General features: G+C 40.8%; 1 protein-coding gene across 1 annotated transcript in view; it reads left to right on the forward strand.

Moving 5' to 3' along the window:
* Nucleotides 1-823: 823 nt before the first annotated feature.
* TOPAZ1 (testis and ovary specific PAZ domain containing 1) overlaps nt 824-18471 on the forward strand; it is a 97767-nt gene continuing 80119 nt past the window's right edge. Inside the window, 6 exon segments of the mRNA XM_026649401.1 lie at nt 824-1544; nt 2163-2180; nt 4329-6870; nt 12176-12243; nt 12541-12671; nt 15650-15717. Coding sequence (XP_026505186.1) covers nt 824-1544; nt 2163-2180; nt 4329-6870; nt 12176-12243; nt 12541-12671; nt 15650-15717 — 3548 coding nt within the window.

Consider the following 18471-nt stretch of genomic DNA (forward strand, 5'->3'; position numbering starts at 1 on the left):
CAGCCTCGCAAGGTGCTGGGGCAGCTCGAGAAACGCTGTGGCTGGGAGTGGTTAGGCGCCTTTTTCACAGCTCGGCCTCCGCCCTGCGCCTGCGCAGCTCCCCTGCCCTGTGACCCTGCGCAGGGGGCTGCGCCGCGCCCTGACTGGTGCTGGGCGAGCGCGTGAGCGGGAGAGCGGAGCGAGGCGAGGCGAGGCGAGGCGGGGCGGGCGGCGGCTGGGCCTATGCTTGGCAAAGGCGCCGACTGAGTGAATGGGGTGGCGGGGCGCTGCGGGGACACGGCTGGAAGCAGCGGGGTAGGGTGAGCAGATAGGCGGGTGTGACAGCTGGAGCGGCTGCCGCCCGGCTTAGGTGCTGGCTGTGAGGGGCTGCAGGCAGCGGCGCTGGCCGGGGACCTGTATTTGAGCTCACAGATCTTTAGTTTGTGGAGGGCGCGGAATTCAGCGCCCTCGGGGCGGGGTGGAGCCCGTGAAATCTTTTCTCTGGGTCGGCAAGAGACTCAGAACAACCCCCGGCCACGAGCAGCAGGAGGGTGGCTGGGGGCACCTCCTCTACAGGCAGGTGTAGCTGTCTGTCCGAATCCTGCTGCTCTGCTAGGGGCACCACCGCTCAAAGTCTGAGCCCTCCTGGCCCATCTGGAGCTGTGTTTAGGAGGCCACTCAGGTTGTCCCCGAGTTTCTTCACCATCGGTCCTGCTTTCTACCCAAATACTGAGGCTGGCCAGGTTGGTTTGTGGAATAGCTGGGGGAGTGGTTTCTGCCGTGGCCGCTTGTTGCTAAAGGCAGTTTTTCTGCAGAGCCTGGGGGCCCTTTCCCTGCCTGCAGGATGCCACAGCTAAGACCTCGGAAAGTGCAGCTAAGCAGGGAGGCAGTGACTGCTAGGATGGGGCCCTGCCCACAACCTGTGGATGCAGAGATGGGAGCCCACTCTGGGGACTTCTCTGCGGCCAAGGGGAACCCTCAGCGGGAGGCAAAGAGAAAAGCAATGCATTCCTTATCCTGCTCTTCATCACCTATCCTGTTCTCCAGGGTCCCATGTGAGCAGCTCACATTTCCAGCAGTAGCATCTATGGAGGAGCAACATGGGACTAATACGAGGCTTGTAGGTAAAAGAAAGGAAGGGAGACGAGGCTGCAGAGGAAGAGGCATTGCTGCTGCTGGAGGCAGAAGAGAAGCAGCTTTACAGGTTTCAGACCATGCTGCAACTAAAGTCTGGGAGACGGTGATGGTGCCAGTAGGGAGGTGTTGGGAAAAGGCTATCTGTAGAAAAAGAGGACAGGGATTGCAGCAGTTTTCCTCTGGAACTAGGTTGGAAGAGAAATTGGCAACAGGGATTGAGGGAAAACTAAGAAGTAGCTCCTCAGCAAAATTGGGGCTGTTGGGGCCCCAAGAGGGATTAGGAAGCCCAGGGAAAAAGAGCAGACATTCCTTAATGGAATTGAAGCTACAAATTCCATGCCCCAAGGAAGAACTGGTGAGCCCAGAGAGGAGTGACAGATGCACCTTGTCAGAACCAGTAGTGCTGGGGCCTGGGAAGGATGCAGGGAGCCTGATGGCACTGGACGTGCAAATCCCAGACTCTGAGAAGGAAACAGTGAGCCTGAGTGAGAGGAGCCGATGCACCATGGTAGAACTGGGGCTTCAGGAGGAAGTGGGGAGGCAGGGAAAAAGGAGCCGGCGCTCATTTTCTGAACCAAGAGTGCTAAGGCCCAAGGAGGGAGAAGAGAGCCCAGTGAAAAGGGGCAGATGTTTGTTGGCAGGGACAGAGGCTTGGGTAGAAGCAGGGAACCTTGGGAAGAGGGGCAGGCGCTCCTTATCTGTCCTGGGACCCCAGGAGAAAGTAGGGAGCCCGGGGAAGAGGGACAGATGTTTTTTAACAGAGGTGAGGCTGTCAGGGCCTCTAGATGAAAAAAGGAGTCTGGGGGAAAAGGGTAGGCAGTCTTTGGTGGAAGTGAAACTAAAGAGCCCAGGGAAGAGGGGCAGACACTCATTGGCAGTGCTGCAGCCACAGAGACTAAGCCTCCAAGAAGAACCAGTAAGCCCAGGAAAGAGGTTCAGGCGTTCCTTGCAACTACAAAACTCAGGCACCCAGGAGGAAGTAGGAAGCCTGGGGAAGAGGGGTAAGCACTCATGCACCACTGAGGAATCATATCTCCAGAGCTCAGGTCCCCAGGAGAGTACAGGTAGCCCAAGGATAAGGGGCAGGCATTTCATGGTGGTACTACAGCCACACAGTCTAGGCCTCCATGAGGGAGCATGTAGCCCAGGAAGGAGAGGCAGGAGCTCTTCTGTGGAACTATGGCTACCAGGGCCCCAGAAGGAAGCAGGGACCTGTGGGGAAAAGGGTAGGACTTACTTGGAGGGAGCAGGAACCTCAGAACACAGGAAGAGGAGCAGGGGCTCCTCAGCAGATGAAAGGGTGAAGATGGTGACCTGGGCTGCTTCTCAGTCAAGGCTGATATGTGGGAAGGATTATGAAGCCCAGTGCTGGAGGCCAGGCAGGGGTTCTGCTGCTGGAAATACTCGAGGGAGCAGACGAGGGAAGATGGAGCAGCAACAGGTTGTAGGGCAAGAAGTGGGTTCTACAACCACTGATGATCTGTTCATTAGTAGAATAGAGGACAATGGTGAGAGACAGAAAGATGGAAAGGAAGAGGCTGTGGTTTCAGCTGAACTAAAATTAAAGATCAGAAAGCCTAGTAAGATCTTATTCTGTATCCGCCTATATATTTGTATGTTGCTGTCTTATATCTATACCCCTCTACTTCCCCTGCTTGTACATTTGCGGTCTGTCTTTTTGCTCTTCTAGTTTGTAGGATGCTGTCCCAATTGCTTCAAATTCTCAACCTTATTGCCTCTTTTTAAATACCATTGAAAGTAATATCCCACTAGCAACAGAAACAAAAAGTGCACTTGGGGGTCGTTTTTTTGCATGTTAATTGTGATTTTCTCAAAGTGGGACAACTTGAACTAGGGAGATATTTAAAAATAAACAAAGTTGTAAATTTTGCTGAAAGATACAAAGTAAAATCCTCATAAGAGAGAGAGATTGTAAATATACCTGTAAAATTAATCGATTTGTGAAGGAATTTCTTTCCAGTGAATTGTAAACTTGGGTCAGGTCTATGCCCATAAATATGCGGGTTGGGAACTAGGAGCATTGTTGTTGCCTCTAATTTCTTGATGGAAATACGAACTTTTTTCTGTATTGTTGAAAATAGTATTATGTATTTGAGCCCTTTTTCAGATAGGCATGATTTATTGCAATAGGAAAAACTTAAATACTGAAATTATAATCTATTTTGAAAATTTGAGATCTTATTAAACAAGCACCTTAGTTTAGTGGTTTTCAACCTTTTTTCATTTGCGGACCCTTAAAAAATTTAGAATGGAGGTGCGAACCGCTTCGGAAATCTTAGACATACACCTCTACCCCGATATAACGCTGTCCTCAGGAGCCAAAAAATCTTACCGCGTTATAGGTGAAACCGCGTTATATCGAACTTGCTTTGATCCGCCGGAGCACGCAGTCCTGCCCCCCGGAGCGCTGCTTTACTGCGTTATATCTGAATTCATGTTATATTGGTTCGCGTTATATTGGGGTAGAGGTGTAGTATGTGTCCCCCTCTCTCCCCTCCCCCCTCCCCCCCCGGGACCACAGATTGAAAACCATTGCCTTAGTTTAATTATTATGTGAAGTATTATTAACTTTCTCACAGAGTTTTACCAATATTTTTTTTCAGATTTGCAATGAAATGTTCACAAATACAATTTTTAGATATAATGAATATTTCCTGTTAAAAGAACAGTAATTTGCTTAGTATAATAAAGAATTTGTCTTTCTGGTTTTTCTTGAATTAAATTTTTAAATGGGCGCTTTTTTTTTGGCTCGGGTGATCTTGAACACGTAATTTATGAATATATTTATTTCAACACATAATATGTGAACAAAAGGCTTTGCCTAAAATTTAAAAGTGGAAATAGTATCTAGCATTTTCTTGCAAAAATACTTTAGTTTGATTTGCCAGTTGGGATATGTTTGAAGTTACTATCAGTTCATTCAAATTTTTTTCTTATAACAGCCTAGCATTCTGTAAAGACTTTATATAACAGCTATTTTAAGCCAGTTAATATGCTAGTTATTTTCTGTATGTAAAAATGTTAGTCAGAATGTAACACAACTACATTTCACCTCTATAGTTTTTATTTGGTAGATAATAGTCTTGAACCATGTTTGTAGTATTTTTTCTAAAAAGGCAATAGTTCAGTTTTTTCTTAAAGCACTTGTATTCGTGTGTAAGACTGACTGTGATTCGTTTTTTTTAAATCAGCAAAGAAAAAAATAATAGAAGTTAAGGAAGACTCAGATGCACAGGATGGAAAGCAGCTAGAGACTGATCTAAATATATCAAAAGATTATAACATAAAGAAACCACTAGTAGCTTACTCTGAATCTCTCCAGGTAGCTAAGTCAGATGGAACTCAGAGCAAGATACCAGTATGCCCGGGTTTAAAAACGGGATCTACAGAACAGTGTAACAGGAGAAGAAATAGACTCACCAAGACCAGATGTTTACAGAATTTGGATGTAAAAGTAACTGAAAATAAAGCGACAAAGAGCAAACTGGTAAAGTCTAAGGATGAAAAGTGCAGAGAAACCCCAAATTATCATAATAGCTTTCCATCCACAGTAGAAAAGAATCCAGTTGTAAAATTATATGACTGTCGTTACCTTAATACATTTGTAAAGTCTTCAGTTGATGCAACCAACTGCAGTTACAAAATTGGTGGTGGATTCTTGCATGTAGCACAGGGTAAGAGAGAGACTTTTTGTCCTGACAGTGTTATGGGACAGAGTGATATGAATAGCAAGCTTAATGTAATGCAGATGTCCACACAGAAAAGTATATCATTTGACAAAGAAGGAATATGCCAAAATAGAAAAAATTGTCAAAATGAAAACAGTAAGTGCTTGAGGGAAAGAAAGTGGAGTATTGATAGAAAGCCCAGGAAAAGGATGAAACTTTTTGAAAAATCATCAGTCCAGAATGTTCTCCCAGTTATAGACAACAAATACTGTGAATATGAGTTACATATGGAAGATAAAACTGCCACAACAGACTCTTTAGCAGTTTTAGAGTTAAATAGCAATGAAACTACTTCCTCATCTTCATTTGATCAAAAATCAAATCCCCATCTAGAACCAAATACTCAAGAAGCACAAAATGGTTGTACTGCCTCGGTTAATAGAAAAATGCACTTGAAACCCTGTGCAACAGAAGGTAGTTTTGAGAACAGACTTCAGCTATCTGAAATTGCAAAAGGAGAAAAGGGTGGTTTTGATTCAGAAAGTATAGAACAACAAGACCGCTTGAATACCTCAAATAGTCCAGAAGTGGTTACTTTGGTCAGTGACAATATTTCTGATTACTACAATGATGCCAGTTGCCAAAAGAGAGAGAGGATAGTGTCAAATGAAAAACTGATAAGTAATGTTGAGAAATTACAGCTATATAGCTGTCAAAGAATAGTACCAATGTCTGGTAAAAATGTTTGGCCTCGTGAATCATGTGCTAGGACTTCTGAATGGTTTCATAAAAATCACGTGTCTGTCCTGGAAGGAAAAACTTCAACTTCTGGTTCTCAGGAATGCTCATGTGAAAACAATACCGAAGCTGTAAGAGATATGGTTTTAACTGATAACTCCAGGCAATTAGAGCTAAGTATGTTAGAGGCAGAAAGTGTCAAAGAATCTGCATGTAAAATAACAATGGAGTCTAACATTGAATGTCTGACTTCTGTTAGAACACCAGAGTCATCATTATTGGATATTTGTGGGACTTTGAGAGTCACCTGTAATGAAAATCTAGAGTCATCAGTGGATAGTAGTCCCATAGCTTCTAAGTCTGAAGCTGTCCATGAAGCTCAGGTGATCTTAAATTTGGCAGTAAAACAAAAACAAGATGATAAAAACAAAGGCGCTTTAACAAAGAAAAATCTGATGATGGCGCTCCATGATGGTATATCTGAAGATGACAATACAAGTAAAATGATTGTTAATCATAAGACATCAATGATGAAAAAAACAGTTACAATTCCAAACTTAATGAAAATGTTATACCCGGGAAATCTATCAAATTTCAAAATTCCTTTACGCAAAAATAAAACTGAATCCAGGAAAGTGGACTGTATTAGATCATTAGATAAAAAAACATACAGTCCACTGGAACGCCTTCACAAATCTGCTGCTGCTTCAGCAAGGCAGAACAGAGCCGAGGAGAATTCCTCTATGGTAGTCTCTGAGCAGCAGCCTATCTCTGAAGAGGCAGATATCTCTGTAATCCCCTCAAAGGAAAATGCTGACCAAATGAGCAGTAAGGACTTTGGCAGTGGTGGTTCTGAAAGTCTTTCAAATGAAATAAATATACTTTCTGAACATGTTTCTACATATCAGTGTGCTTTTCTTGAGGGAGAATTGGAGTCATCTGCTCTTGAGGATGTTACTGACTCTTCTGCTACTGCACCTATAGAGCAAAGTCGCACACTAGATTATTCCAGTAAAACAGTTGACCATTCTGTTTCATTAGAAATGCATGATGATGATAAAAAGAAGTCAAGAATGGATCTTGCACAGAGTAAGATTAAAAACTTTCCAGATGTTCTTAAGGCTTATGAAGATGATATTCTTGTGATTGATGTAATTCAGGATGACCCTGACCTTTTTGGAACCACTGATGAAGGGGAGCTTGCATTCACAATGAACCATGTGACTGAAAAGCACTGTAATATCAGTACTACCTCGGAGGAAAAACAGGATGTCAAGCCAAAATGCCTTATCCTTCCAGAAACTAAGGATTCAAGGGATTACTTTAGGTATGCATATCATTGCTTTACCTTCATAAAAAATATTTGTGTAATACTGAGTACATTGAGACATCAACTTAGTTTAGTCCAAGTATTCAGGTTTCCCCCAAAACGCTGTATATGTGTACGTTTAGTAGAGTGGGCAGCACAGTTATGCATTCAATGTGAACAGAAACAGTTTCATGAAATTGGAAAAAAAATCAGCAAAAATGGACTTTGGGAATTTAAACATTTTTTGGCAAAGTTCTGAATCCAAACACAGCGTATGGTTACTGCATGAGAACCAGAAAGTAAAGCTGATTATAAACCAAAGTAACTGAATTGGTCAGGCTGAGTGAAATGGAAAAAAAAAATGCTGAAAAGGAAATTAATTATTTTAAATTCTTTTAAAGTAAGATGTGGGAGTAATACTGGTAATGCTGTAACGATGTATATATGAATTATCTCATTAGTGTCCCCTTAATGATAGCTTTATATTGTAGTATGGCATTTTAAAATATTTATAACTTTTTCTATTGCTATAACTTCTGCTGTTTCTGCATTCCCATGAGTAAGTGATTTTTGGTTATCCAAATAGTAACAATACGTTTTTCTCACATGCTGAATAGTTTTTAAAACTATAATTTGTCTACTAGGTTCTAGTCAATATTTTTACCAGTCTTGCATTGTGGTGTTTGATCTATGTATTGAGATCAGAGTAAGGTACAGTAAAGGAGGGAGAGCAGAATTAAATGTATTAGCAACCTTCTATAAATGGCAGCTCACCATGTGTGTTTAGAGAGACTCAAAATCTTTTTATAGCTGCTTGATATATTAGCTGTTGTACAAAATTGGTAATCTTATGAGAAAAGTATAAAAGTTGCATAGAGGTTTATAGTACAGGATTTTCTCCAAAGACCTGAAGACAAGTGCCTTCCCGTTCAATTTTTATTTGCTTCCTCTGTTCATGCTCTTTGCTCCCTGTCATCTTTACATTTTTTTAGGTTAATACTACAACTAACATTTTAAACTGTTTTTTTAAATATTGCCAATTTCTTACCTTGAAATCCTCCTTGACAGTTATCTCCCTCTCCCTTTCCTGAAACTATGGTGTACAAAGGAGGAAAGTAGGAAGTTTGCTTAGGGTAGTGCTGAAGTGTGTGATTTAAATATCCATTTTAAAGTTTAATTTTAACTGTGTATCTTAGAATCTCACTTTTGAGAAAGTAAAGGAGCAACAGCAAAAAACAAACAAAAAAACCAAACAAAAAAAACCAACAAAAACAAATCCAAAGACCTTTAGGACAGTTTCTTAACTCATGCAGATAAATGTTGGTCTCAGGGTTTGACAGTTTAGTGCTCCAAGAAGGTGACATTATTATTAATAGAAAATTAAGTTTTCTGTTCCCAGAAGAAGTGATAGATCATATTATCGGGGTTGCAACAGTATTTCTCACATGTTGCCTTACCGCTGATCCTTAAGCATGAGCTAGGGGAAATATGTCTAAGGATCAGTTCCCATACCCATTTATTCCTTGTCCTTTTTACTAAGGGCCATCAAGGGTACCAATTAATGATGTGTTTTATGATACGAACATATGTTGCTAAGAGCTAATCGGGATGTCAGATTGAAATCCTGTGGAAAGCTTTGTACGTCCATTACCAAACTCTTGAGACATCCGGTCCACATGGTTTTTCATGTGCTCATAACCAAGGGTGAAAGTTTGTGGTGACTGCTGTAGTTTGAGATCCCAGTTATCACATGCTCATAACCAGGGGTCAGCTTGAGGAGGGAAAAGGTGGGAGGTGCTCTTCCAAGATCTTCCCCGAGAAGGCACCAAAATGAGACCCTGCCCACCATGCATTTTGCAGATGTTCAAAATATGTTTTTGCATGCTCTCTAAGCTCCATTGAGCTCTTTGAACTTGGCTCTGCCTTGGTGGGGTTTCAGTATGCCATGGGCTTTGCTGGCTCCTTGATTTGAGAAAAAAATAATTGGTGGTATCTCCCAAGTGCCGCCACCTTTTGGCATCAAGATGAGACTTGACTCACAGTATATTGTATAGATCTGTCATTCTCCCTCTCCTTACATACATGAGGAATGAAATAATTTAAATGTCAACATTAACAACTATCACTGGGATATGAGTTAACACCTTAATGGAAGAACAAATATCAGACCTATTGTTCCCAGTCTCTAGAGACCGGATTTTTCTGCCTTGGTTACGTTTGGTTCACGTTTTTGAAGTTTTCTTCACAACTATAACAACTTAGAAAATTTGTTTTTAAAAAGAAGCTGTGATTCTGAAGAACAAAGTACTAGCTTCAGAGAAGTGCTGGTACAGTTAATTGGTATCCCTCCCCCCCACCTGTTTCTGAGCCCTGGCTCATTCCAAAATACCCACCTTTGGGCTGAAACTTTCTATTCTTGGTCTCTACCTGAATATGACTTTTTGGTGTTTGAAGGAGAAAAAAGTCAGTTAAATATTTTTTTCCCATTGTTAAACAACAAAAACCAAACCAAAAAAACCCCACCCTAAACATTCTTCAGGGAAAGCTTGAAAGAACATTTGAGAGCCGTTTAGTTTTAAAACGATCTGAAATACACCATATCATGGTGCATATATAGCTGAAAATACTTTTTAAAAGGTGGCCTTAAATGTTGATATGATACAAAGCTAGCTAATTGTATAGTGATTTACAAAGCATGAATACAAGTGCTTAAAAGCTAGAGAAGGTTGTTCCGCCTCTCAGGCCATGCGGCCTAAAGTAAAATACTCAGGGCTGGGAGCCTAAAACTTCTGAGCTCTTTTCCCTGTTAGTTGCTGTGTAATATTTGCTCTTATATAATACTTCAGTAAAATTTTCTTAGGTTTCACAGCATCTCTATACAGTAGGTAAATATAACTCCCATTGTATAAATGCTGAAATTGAGGCTCATAAGTTAAGAAGATTATCCAAGGATTAGATGTGTGCACACACTCTAATTCAGGCCTGCTCAATTGATGGCTGGGGTTGGCAGTCTGGTTGGTCCAGTAAAAGATGATACTTCACCCAGCTTGTCTCTAAAAATGAAAATGTAGGAGTCTGTAGCTTGTCAGAACCTTCCCTTGATTTGCCATGGAAAGTTAGTTATATCGCCTTGCCCAGATTCTTGCATCATACATTCTATAATTTGTGCTCTATAACTAGCTTTTTCCTCCTAACTCAAAATCGAGGAGCTAATAGACTGTTAGTTGCTATAATGGGCCAGTTCTCTCTTGTCTCTAGGCTTCTCTTAGGAGTCAAAGCATTGAAACCATGTGAATGGTAGTTGCTGTATCCTGATGAATATGTTCTCTATGTGCAATGGCAACTTTAAGGGTTTACTCTTTCACATTTTTCATCTCTGATAAGTTTTTGGACATAAAGCAGAATTGTTTTCACTGCTATGAGTTCTAGCATAGCATTTTCTAGCTTCAGTCACAGTGATTACTTAAGTTGATACAATACAATATGCCCTGTGTCTTGCCTGTTTTGGTCTCTTTAAGAATGACCCCGAGTCTGCTTCTTGTGTGTGGATGACAAGCAAAACAGTCTCTTTTTGATCATTGTCTCTAGTGTTCAGACCTGACTAGCAAAGCAGTCTACATGGTGAAGATCAACCAAAAATAGCTCATTTGCCTCTAAGGCATCAACAAGAGCTCCTGTACTTAAACAGTAAAGTGTGAAAATCTTTCTAAATTCAGTCTTTATGATAGGGAAATCTCGTTTTTGCTATCTAGAATAGAAAGCTCACAGTTGTGGTTGATTCAGTACACAATAATGTGAAGAGTTTCTTGTCTAAACTTGGCCTGCAGCATGCCATTTGAAAAGCCCACGTTCACTATACCATCTAAATTCAAGCCAAGCATGTTTAACTGGAGCTATTCTAATTCCTAGACCTTCTAATACTATTTCTATGGGATACCATCAGCTGTTCTATATTTCAAATGTGCTACATCAGCAAAGACGGTATATTTTCCAGTCCTGCATGAATGTGACGTACATAGGCTCGTTACTCAGATGTAGGCCTGTGAATGGATCATCAGCAAGTACAGTAATAAATCTAAATTTCTGAGACAACCTCAGTTGTTTCTATATATAAAGTCTTTCATACTTATTTTAAGATACTTTGAGCCAAGATTTAGGGCAATTTCAAATCTCTAAAAATAAAATAATGTTTGGCAGGTAAGCAGATCTTCTGACATTCATTTTACAGAGCAGTTAATAATTGTGAACAAAATAACACATTGTCTGATCCTTTGCATTTCATATGACTAACAAAGATGTCACATGTTGTGGGGAGAAACACTTATAAAAAGACTGCCTTTAATCAGAAAGCTCCGTATAGTTTCTGCAAAGTAAACATTTTGTTTGACGTGAAACTCATGGATAATTAACTTTCTATGAATTTTTGTCAGTCCACTGAGATATTTGTATTTAAGCCAAGTGTCTATATACATTGACTTGTGCATAATGCAAAACCTTGTACTCTGTTTGCTAAATTTCCCCAAGGTAGAATGTTTCCATTCCTACCTGCCCTCTCTGATCACCTCTGAAGACTGGCAGCTCATTACTGCTATGCCATGATGTTGCTCAGTATGCCCCCAGGTCTCCTCAGTTGCCTTGTGCAGTTTCTTGCCTGCTGAGTAATTCTGGTTGCACTTTTCAGATAACACTTTTACTTGTTCCTGGTTTCTGGGAAATAGGAATTTTTCAGACTGTACCAATTTTTAAGCCACAATGTTTGTTGAATGCAGTATTCTTCTTTTCCTAGCTTAAATTGTGTAATATTGCCGTACTGTGTTTCACTCCAGAAGTGGGTGAAGTCTACGTAAATTAGTAACATTTTCAATAAATACCTTTTGGGATTCATCTTGCAGGAAAGGTGTTATAAATATTTTGAAATTGGTGAACTGGTTAACTAACACAGTATTTACAAATCTTCCTTATTTTCTGTAACTGCTGGATTTGTCTGACCTTTGATGTGAAAGATTCCCCCAACATTATTTTAGGCAAAGGTGTGTTGAGGAGAAAAGCCAAAATTGAAGAACTTTAATAATGTAAATATTACTACTATACTTACGATAATACTAAAACAATTGTGAATGTGTTTAGAAGGGGGGATTTTCAAGGAAAGCAATATGTGAGTGTAGAAAAACTAACTCATAGTGGGACTGTTATGCTGTAAACATGTTCTGTCCATAGCTGAAAGCATTCATTGTTGGACTGGAAAGCTTTGATTTTGTGTAGTTAGGTTAGGTTAGTCTGCCTCTTTACTAGAGATTTGAAATGTACTTTTTGTTTAAAACAGAGAGAGTCCCATTCAAGAATCTGGAACATTGAAATCTGGCACAGATTCATATGATGCACTGCTGATGGGTAAGAATGGAAATTTTTAAAATGCGTAGTTAGGGAGAACAGATATGTAGGTATTCAGTAGCAAAACCCATACCTTAATTATTTTCTAAAACAAATTAGAAAATTTGTCAGATCAATAGTATATCCCTTCTTGCTTCTCTATTACTGTAATATTTACTTTGAAGAAACTCTTTAAGCTTTCATATTGAAATAATTTTATACAAATTTCACATTTAGGAAGCAATATGAGTTCTTAAATTTCATTGCTATAACAGCTTAATATAGAAGACTTCGCAGTAATATGTTCCACCTTTTCAGCTAATAAGATTCAAAAACATGATTCCTCAAGTGGAAGCTGTCCTTTGGGAGGCGTAATTGAGGAGTCTTTTGAGGATGGGCAGCTGATTGAATCAGATGAACTCTTAAAGGATTTTCATATGGATGAGAAGGTACTAAAGAAAGTACATTGCATTATGTCACAAACTAATCTAGGCAGGAATGAAAATAGTTCACATAGAATATCCTAATTACTAATGGTATTTCATACTCATGTTACACTTTAATTTTATGTAGTGAAGGGTACAGCTGCTTTTCTAAAGAGGGTTTTATTGATTACTTTAATATGTGCTGTAGACCAGGTCAGAGTCGTCTTTGACAAACTATTTTTCCGTTTTGTTACTGACAATTCAATTTAAAATTTTAACTTGAATGAGATATTACCATATTAATTACGGTAACATTACTCATGTCTTACCAATAATATAAATCAGGTTATTCTAATAAAAATATGCACAAACACTGCATTATATGTCCATTAAGACTGGTCTGTATATAACATACCTAACAAAAAGCAAGAAAAGCAAGGAAATGAAGTTATGGTATCAGTTGTTCTCCACTTTGCAGCCTGCTTTGGGCCTGCAGGGGAAAGAAAAAGCATTGGCCCTTTTAAGAATTGTCCCACACCCCTCTTCTGCTGGACTTAAGAAGGGGAAGAGAGAGGCTCTGTGGCTGATTGGTTGTGACAGAAGGGATGCTATATAAGCTGATTGGCTCCCTAGAATTTAAGAGGAGAGTTTATAAGCCCTAACCCCTGCCCAAGGAGACCATTCTACACAAGGAAGAAAAATTCTTCCCTCCACCCCTTGAAATTAGAGTAGGACTCTGTTTTTTGGATCCTGTGGCCTCATGCTAATTACCTTTTTGAGATTGGGAAGGAATTTCTCCTTACTGCCAGATTGGCCAGGGTGCTGTGGATTTTTTCACCTTCCTCTAAGCAGCCCAGGGTAGGTTAAGTTGTAAAATTAATTCTGTTGTATCTTGGCAGGTGCTCAGCTCAGGTAGTGATCAACAGGGGATCTGGTTCCCTGATAAACTGGAATTGGAAGCAAATTCGCTTTAGTGGGTGGGTGCTGTTGGGTACTGATGGCCTATGATACAGAGGAGGTCAGACTAGATGATCTGTTGGTCCCTTTTGGCCTTAAACTGTGACTCCATCTCCTAAAGAAAATGGGGAATGGGGTCAGGGCTCCCTAATGTCAGAGGCAGTGGATAGACAAACTCTCTCTTCACCACACATTTAACCCTCATATGAGGGAGGACGACGGAGCCCCTGCAGCGGGCTGGGACCAGGTTAACAGGGTGAGAGGAGTGATAATAGTACTCCGCTGCAAGGTATGGATTACAGAAGAAGGAAGGATGACCTGTACTATAGGAGTAATTCCAAGATAGCTCCTATATGTGTTACTTAATAAAGTTGCAGCCTAGTTAAGCCACATTCCTGGTGTCTTGTCTTGTCTTCCTGTAGTGTCCAAGACAGCAATATATACCAGGGGTGGCCAAACTCTGGCTCATGAGCAGCATGCGGCTCTTTTACAGTTACAGTGCAGGTCACAGAACCCCCTACGTCTTCACCATTCTCCACCTACCAGACTTGGGAGCATGGGACCTCTGCCTTGCAGCAGGGTGATGGGGTAGGGGCTTCTGCCTAGTGGGGAGAGGAGTGTCAGGGCTACAGCCCCACGGGGCATGCCTGCTGGGGCTCAGGTCTTCAGCAGGAACAGGGTTGAAGCCCCGAGTCCCAGCAGGTGCACCCCGTCTCTCGAACTAATGAAGATTGTCGTACGCGGCTCAGAGACTCAGTAAGTTCGGCAACCCCTGGTACATACTCTCTTCTCCTCTCCCCAAGGTATAAACTTTGCCACTTGAACAACCATCATATACCACATATAACACATCATAACCTCAACTCTTCCTCAGTAGGGATGGAAAATTAGTCATTCATATTTGGAGAAGGAGAGGGTTGAATGAAGAATATTTGTTTTGAGTCCCCTTGCCAATTTTTGTGTTTTCAGCAACATTTTCCTGTTTCTTCTCTTTCCTGAGGTTGTGTGAAAAATCCAACAAACCTCAGGTGAAACTAACTATATGGAAAAAACATGAAACAGACTATGGACAATCTGAAAAGGATGTTTTTCCTCTGATCTTTCATTTATAATAATCTTACGTGTAGCAGTATTAGCTTAAGAAAAAGTCAAATGAATGTAAATTTGTTTCCCTTTTAGATAACAGTAGTTGCTATTATCTACATTAGATTTTGTATAGTAAAAGATAACTGCTCACGTTTGAGCCCCCATTAAAGTGGAGATGATATGCAGAAACTTTGTGTGTGTAAAATATTATATGTACAAAAAAGAACTAGATAAGTTCATGCATAGGTGCCGACTTTCCCTCTTTCCCGTGGGTGCTCAACCCCTCCCTCTGCCCCCAGCCCCACCCCCACTCCACCCCTTCCATGAGGCCCCGCCTCTTCCCACCCCCATTCCAACTCCTTTCCCAAATCCCCGGCCCCGCCTCCTCCCCTGAGCACGCTGCGTCCCTGCTCCTCCTCTCCCCCCGCCCCCCGAGCGTGCTAACGCTGCCAAACAGCTGTTTGGCGGTGGCTGGGCGGGAAGCGCTGGGAGGTAGGCAGAGGAGCGGGGACGCGGCACGCTCAGGGCAAGAGGAGGAGGTGGGGTGGGGGTGAGGGAAGCTTGGCTGCCGGTAGGTGCAGAGCACCCATTAATTTTTCCTTGTGGGTGCTCCGGGGCTGGAGCACCCACGGAGTTGGCGCCTATGAGTTCATGGAGGATGGGGCCATCAATAGCTATTAGGCAGGATGGGCAGGGATGGTTTCCCTAGCCTCTGTTTGCCAGAAGCTGGGAATGGGCTACAGAATGGATCACTTGATGATTACCTGTTTTGTTTATTCCCTCTGGGGCACTTGGCATTGGCCACTGTCGGAAGACAGAATACTGGGCTAGATGGACCTTTGGTCTGACCCAGTATGGCCCTTCTTATGTTCTTACACTGGGCACGATTATGAAAGATTGTTTGATATACAGGATAGTTATCTGAATTTACATTTATTTAAACTATAATCATTTCACAGTACAGTTTTTCAGGCAAGTCGGATGCTATAAAAGAAGAAAAAGTAAATATTCATGAAGCTGAAAAAAGGTATGTGTGGTGCCATACCTTTGAGTAATGTATGCTATTTCTTCTTGAGTAATGTATGCTAATGATAAAGTGAAAAGCAACTTTTTTTAACCAAATCTCATCAGCCTGATTTTATTTACTCTTTTTTTCCCCACTTTATATCATCACTATTTATGTAGAAAATTAAACTGACATCACTTAATACGTTTACAGAGCCAGAAGTATCAGAGGTGTAATGTAGTTACAGTTATATTCTGGTATAGTGGACGGAATTTTGATTGTCTGCAGTTAATATATTTTGTCTGATATATCTCAGTGTCTTACCTATTCAAGCATCTCAGAATGAATGCAGTTGAAAATGTATTCCAGTATGGATGATCAGTCTTGAGGTGGTGAACTATAAAGTAGTAATATTGACTATATTTGGATTTGCTGTCTTGTAGAACTAATAATTTGACAAAATTAAAATAATCCAGGAAATAATTGGCTATGATAAGATTTTGTCTAAAACTGCTCAAGTGCATATATTGGCTACTTTTTTACTAGAATATGGCAATGCAAAATTCTAGCAACTCTATAGAAAACATTTTTACATATATTATGTTGATTTATATAATAATAGCTTGTTTGGAGCGGCAAGACATTTTGTGTCTAGACACTTCATAATAAAAGATTGGAAATGGAGGGGAACTCCAGTTTGAAAATTTCTTAATTTTTCCATTTAAAGAAGGAGGAGACTTTTTTTCCCCAAATCAAGTTGTAGCCTAGTTCTTCCAAAAACACGCAAAATGCTTAGATTGCTGTAATTCTCATAACTATGAAAGATCATAGTCATTTGCTAAATGTGGCTAGTGTGAGCATTGCAAGAATAAAGGTACGAGTCTTTCATTCTGTAGTGTCACCAGTTCTAGCAGTACTGGACATTGGCTCTCCAGTATTTACAATATAGATATTGGGAGTGACAGAGGTGGTATTCTTATTAGTGTCACTCAATATTTTCAACAATAGAAATAGTTTTGTTTCCTAACCCTAGTGTTCAGATAAATTGTATGCCTGTCACTCTACAAATATTTATTTCCATTGAAAACGATTCCCCAGTCTGGGACAAAATTTATTGTCAATGCTTACCAAATCCACTTATATTTGACCAATAGGAAACTTTTCCAGGTTAATGTCATCAACTTCTGCAGAAACTAAGCTTTAATTTTTTTAATTAAGTTTAAGATTGCAAAAGTAATCTTGCAAATGTGAACCCAGGGTTAAACCATGAAGTGATATCTGCCAGTTCTTAGTCAGCCCAAGTGTGTCTGTTGCTGCTCAAAGATTTTCTAAGCTGTCACAGAGTGAAAATAAAGAGTGTAAATATTCACTGCTGCTGTTTAGAACTGTGCAGCAGTCAAATAATTGGATCAATATCTGTCCGTTCTAGCATGGGAATTCTTTGATCTATAGCAGAGTCAGGCTGCAGAAACTATGTACTGTGTCCCTGAGATAGCAAGACACTTAAGCACATACTTAAATTCAAGTATGTCCAGTTGAAATCACTGGAACTTAAGCATGTGCTTGTGTGCTTTGTGAACTTGGATTGACCCAAAAGCTGAGAGTGGGGGAAATCTTTTGAGAAACACATGTATCCAGTGCAGCATCCAGGAAACTGGAGGAAAGGTAGGGTAACTGAAGTTTTAGTCACTCACTCAGCAACCAGGAGGCTCTGGAAAGTGGGAAAGAGAGAGAGACAGGCTATAGCTACACAGAGTTTACAGCATTGCATCTGCACTGCAGACACTCTAAGGGTATGTCTACACCCAGCCGCTAGTTCGGCGGCTGGGAATCGAAGTTCTGGGTTCGACTTATCGCGTCTTGTCTGGACGCGATAAGTCGAACCAGGAAGTGATCGCCGTCGACTGCGGTACTCCAGCTATACGAGAGGAGTACCGCGGTGTCGACGGGGGAGCCTGCCTGCTGCGTGTGGACCGAGGTAAGTTCGAACTAAGGTACTTCGACTTCAGCTACGTTATTCACGTAGCTGAAGTTGCGTACCTTAGTTCGAATTGGGGGGTAAGTGTAGACCAGGCCTAAGTCAATGGGAAATAGCTCTCCCGTCGACTTAATTACTCTAGCTCCTGTGAGCTGTGGTAGCTATTTCAGCAGGAGAAGCTCTCCCATTGACATAGCGCTGTTGACACTGGCACTTAGGTCTTTCTAGTTGTCACCACTACACAGGTAAGTAGACTACACTGGGCACAAATGTATTTGCATCTGATTTTTATTCTATTTATAAAATACTGCAAGTAATAAAATCCCATTGCTTTAGCGTGTTTCTCCTGATATAGCATTGGAATAAAGATGTACTCCTTTACTTGAAATGCACATTTTGCGGAGTAGAGAACAACCAGACCTCACTATCTTAAAATTCAGCTTGTGGGGTAGTCAGCTAAATTACTTTAAACTGCTGAACTGAAAGAAATTTGATTTAATGACAATCTACTTAGAGCATCAGAGCAAAAAAGGTTGACTATGAACCAGTTTAATTTACCATCTTGACAAATCAAAAATTGTGAACAAGTTTAGAAGAGTGGTAGCCTGGAAAAGGTTGGCTAATGTACAGAAATAATTAAGAAAAACAAACTTTTTCAACAAGAATGAACTAAAATAATGATGTACTGCTCTTAACAAGGTGCATGCACAAAAATCCAATATACCAGCAGTGCATGTGTTTGCAAACTGGAATAGGGTCTGGGGAATAAATTTACCTTTTTTTTTTAAACCATTTAA

The sequence above is a fragment of the Terrapene carolina genome, unplaced genomic scaffold, assembly GCF_002925995.2.
Source record: "Terrapene carolina triunguis isolate 2854851 unplaced genomic scaffold, T_m_triunguis-2.0 Scaffold84, whole genome shotgun sequence".
In the NCBI taxonomy this organism is placed as follows: domain Eukaryota; kingdom Metazoa; phylum Chordata; order Testudines; family Emydidae; genus Terrapene; species Terrapene triunguis.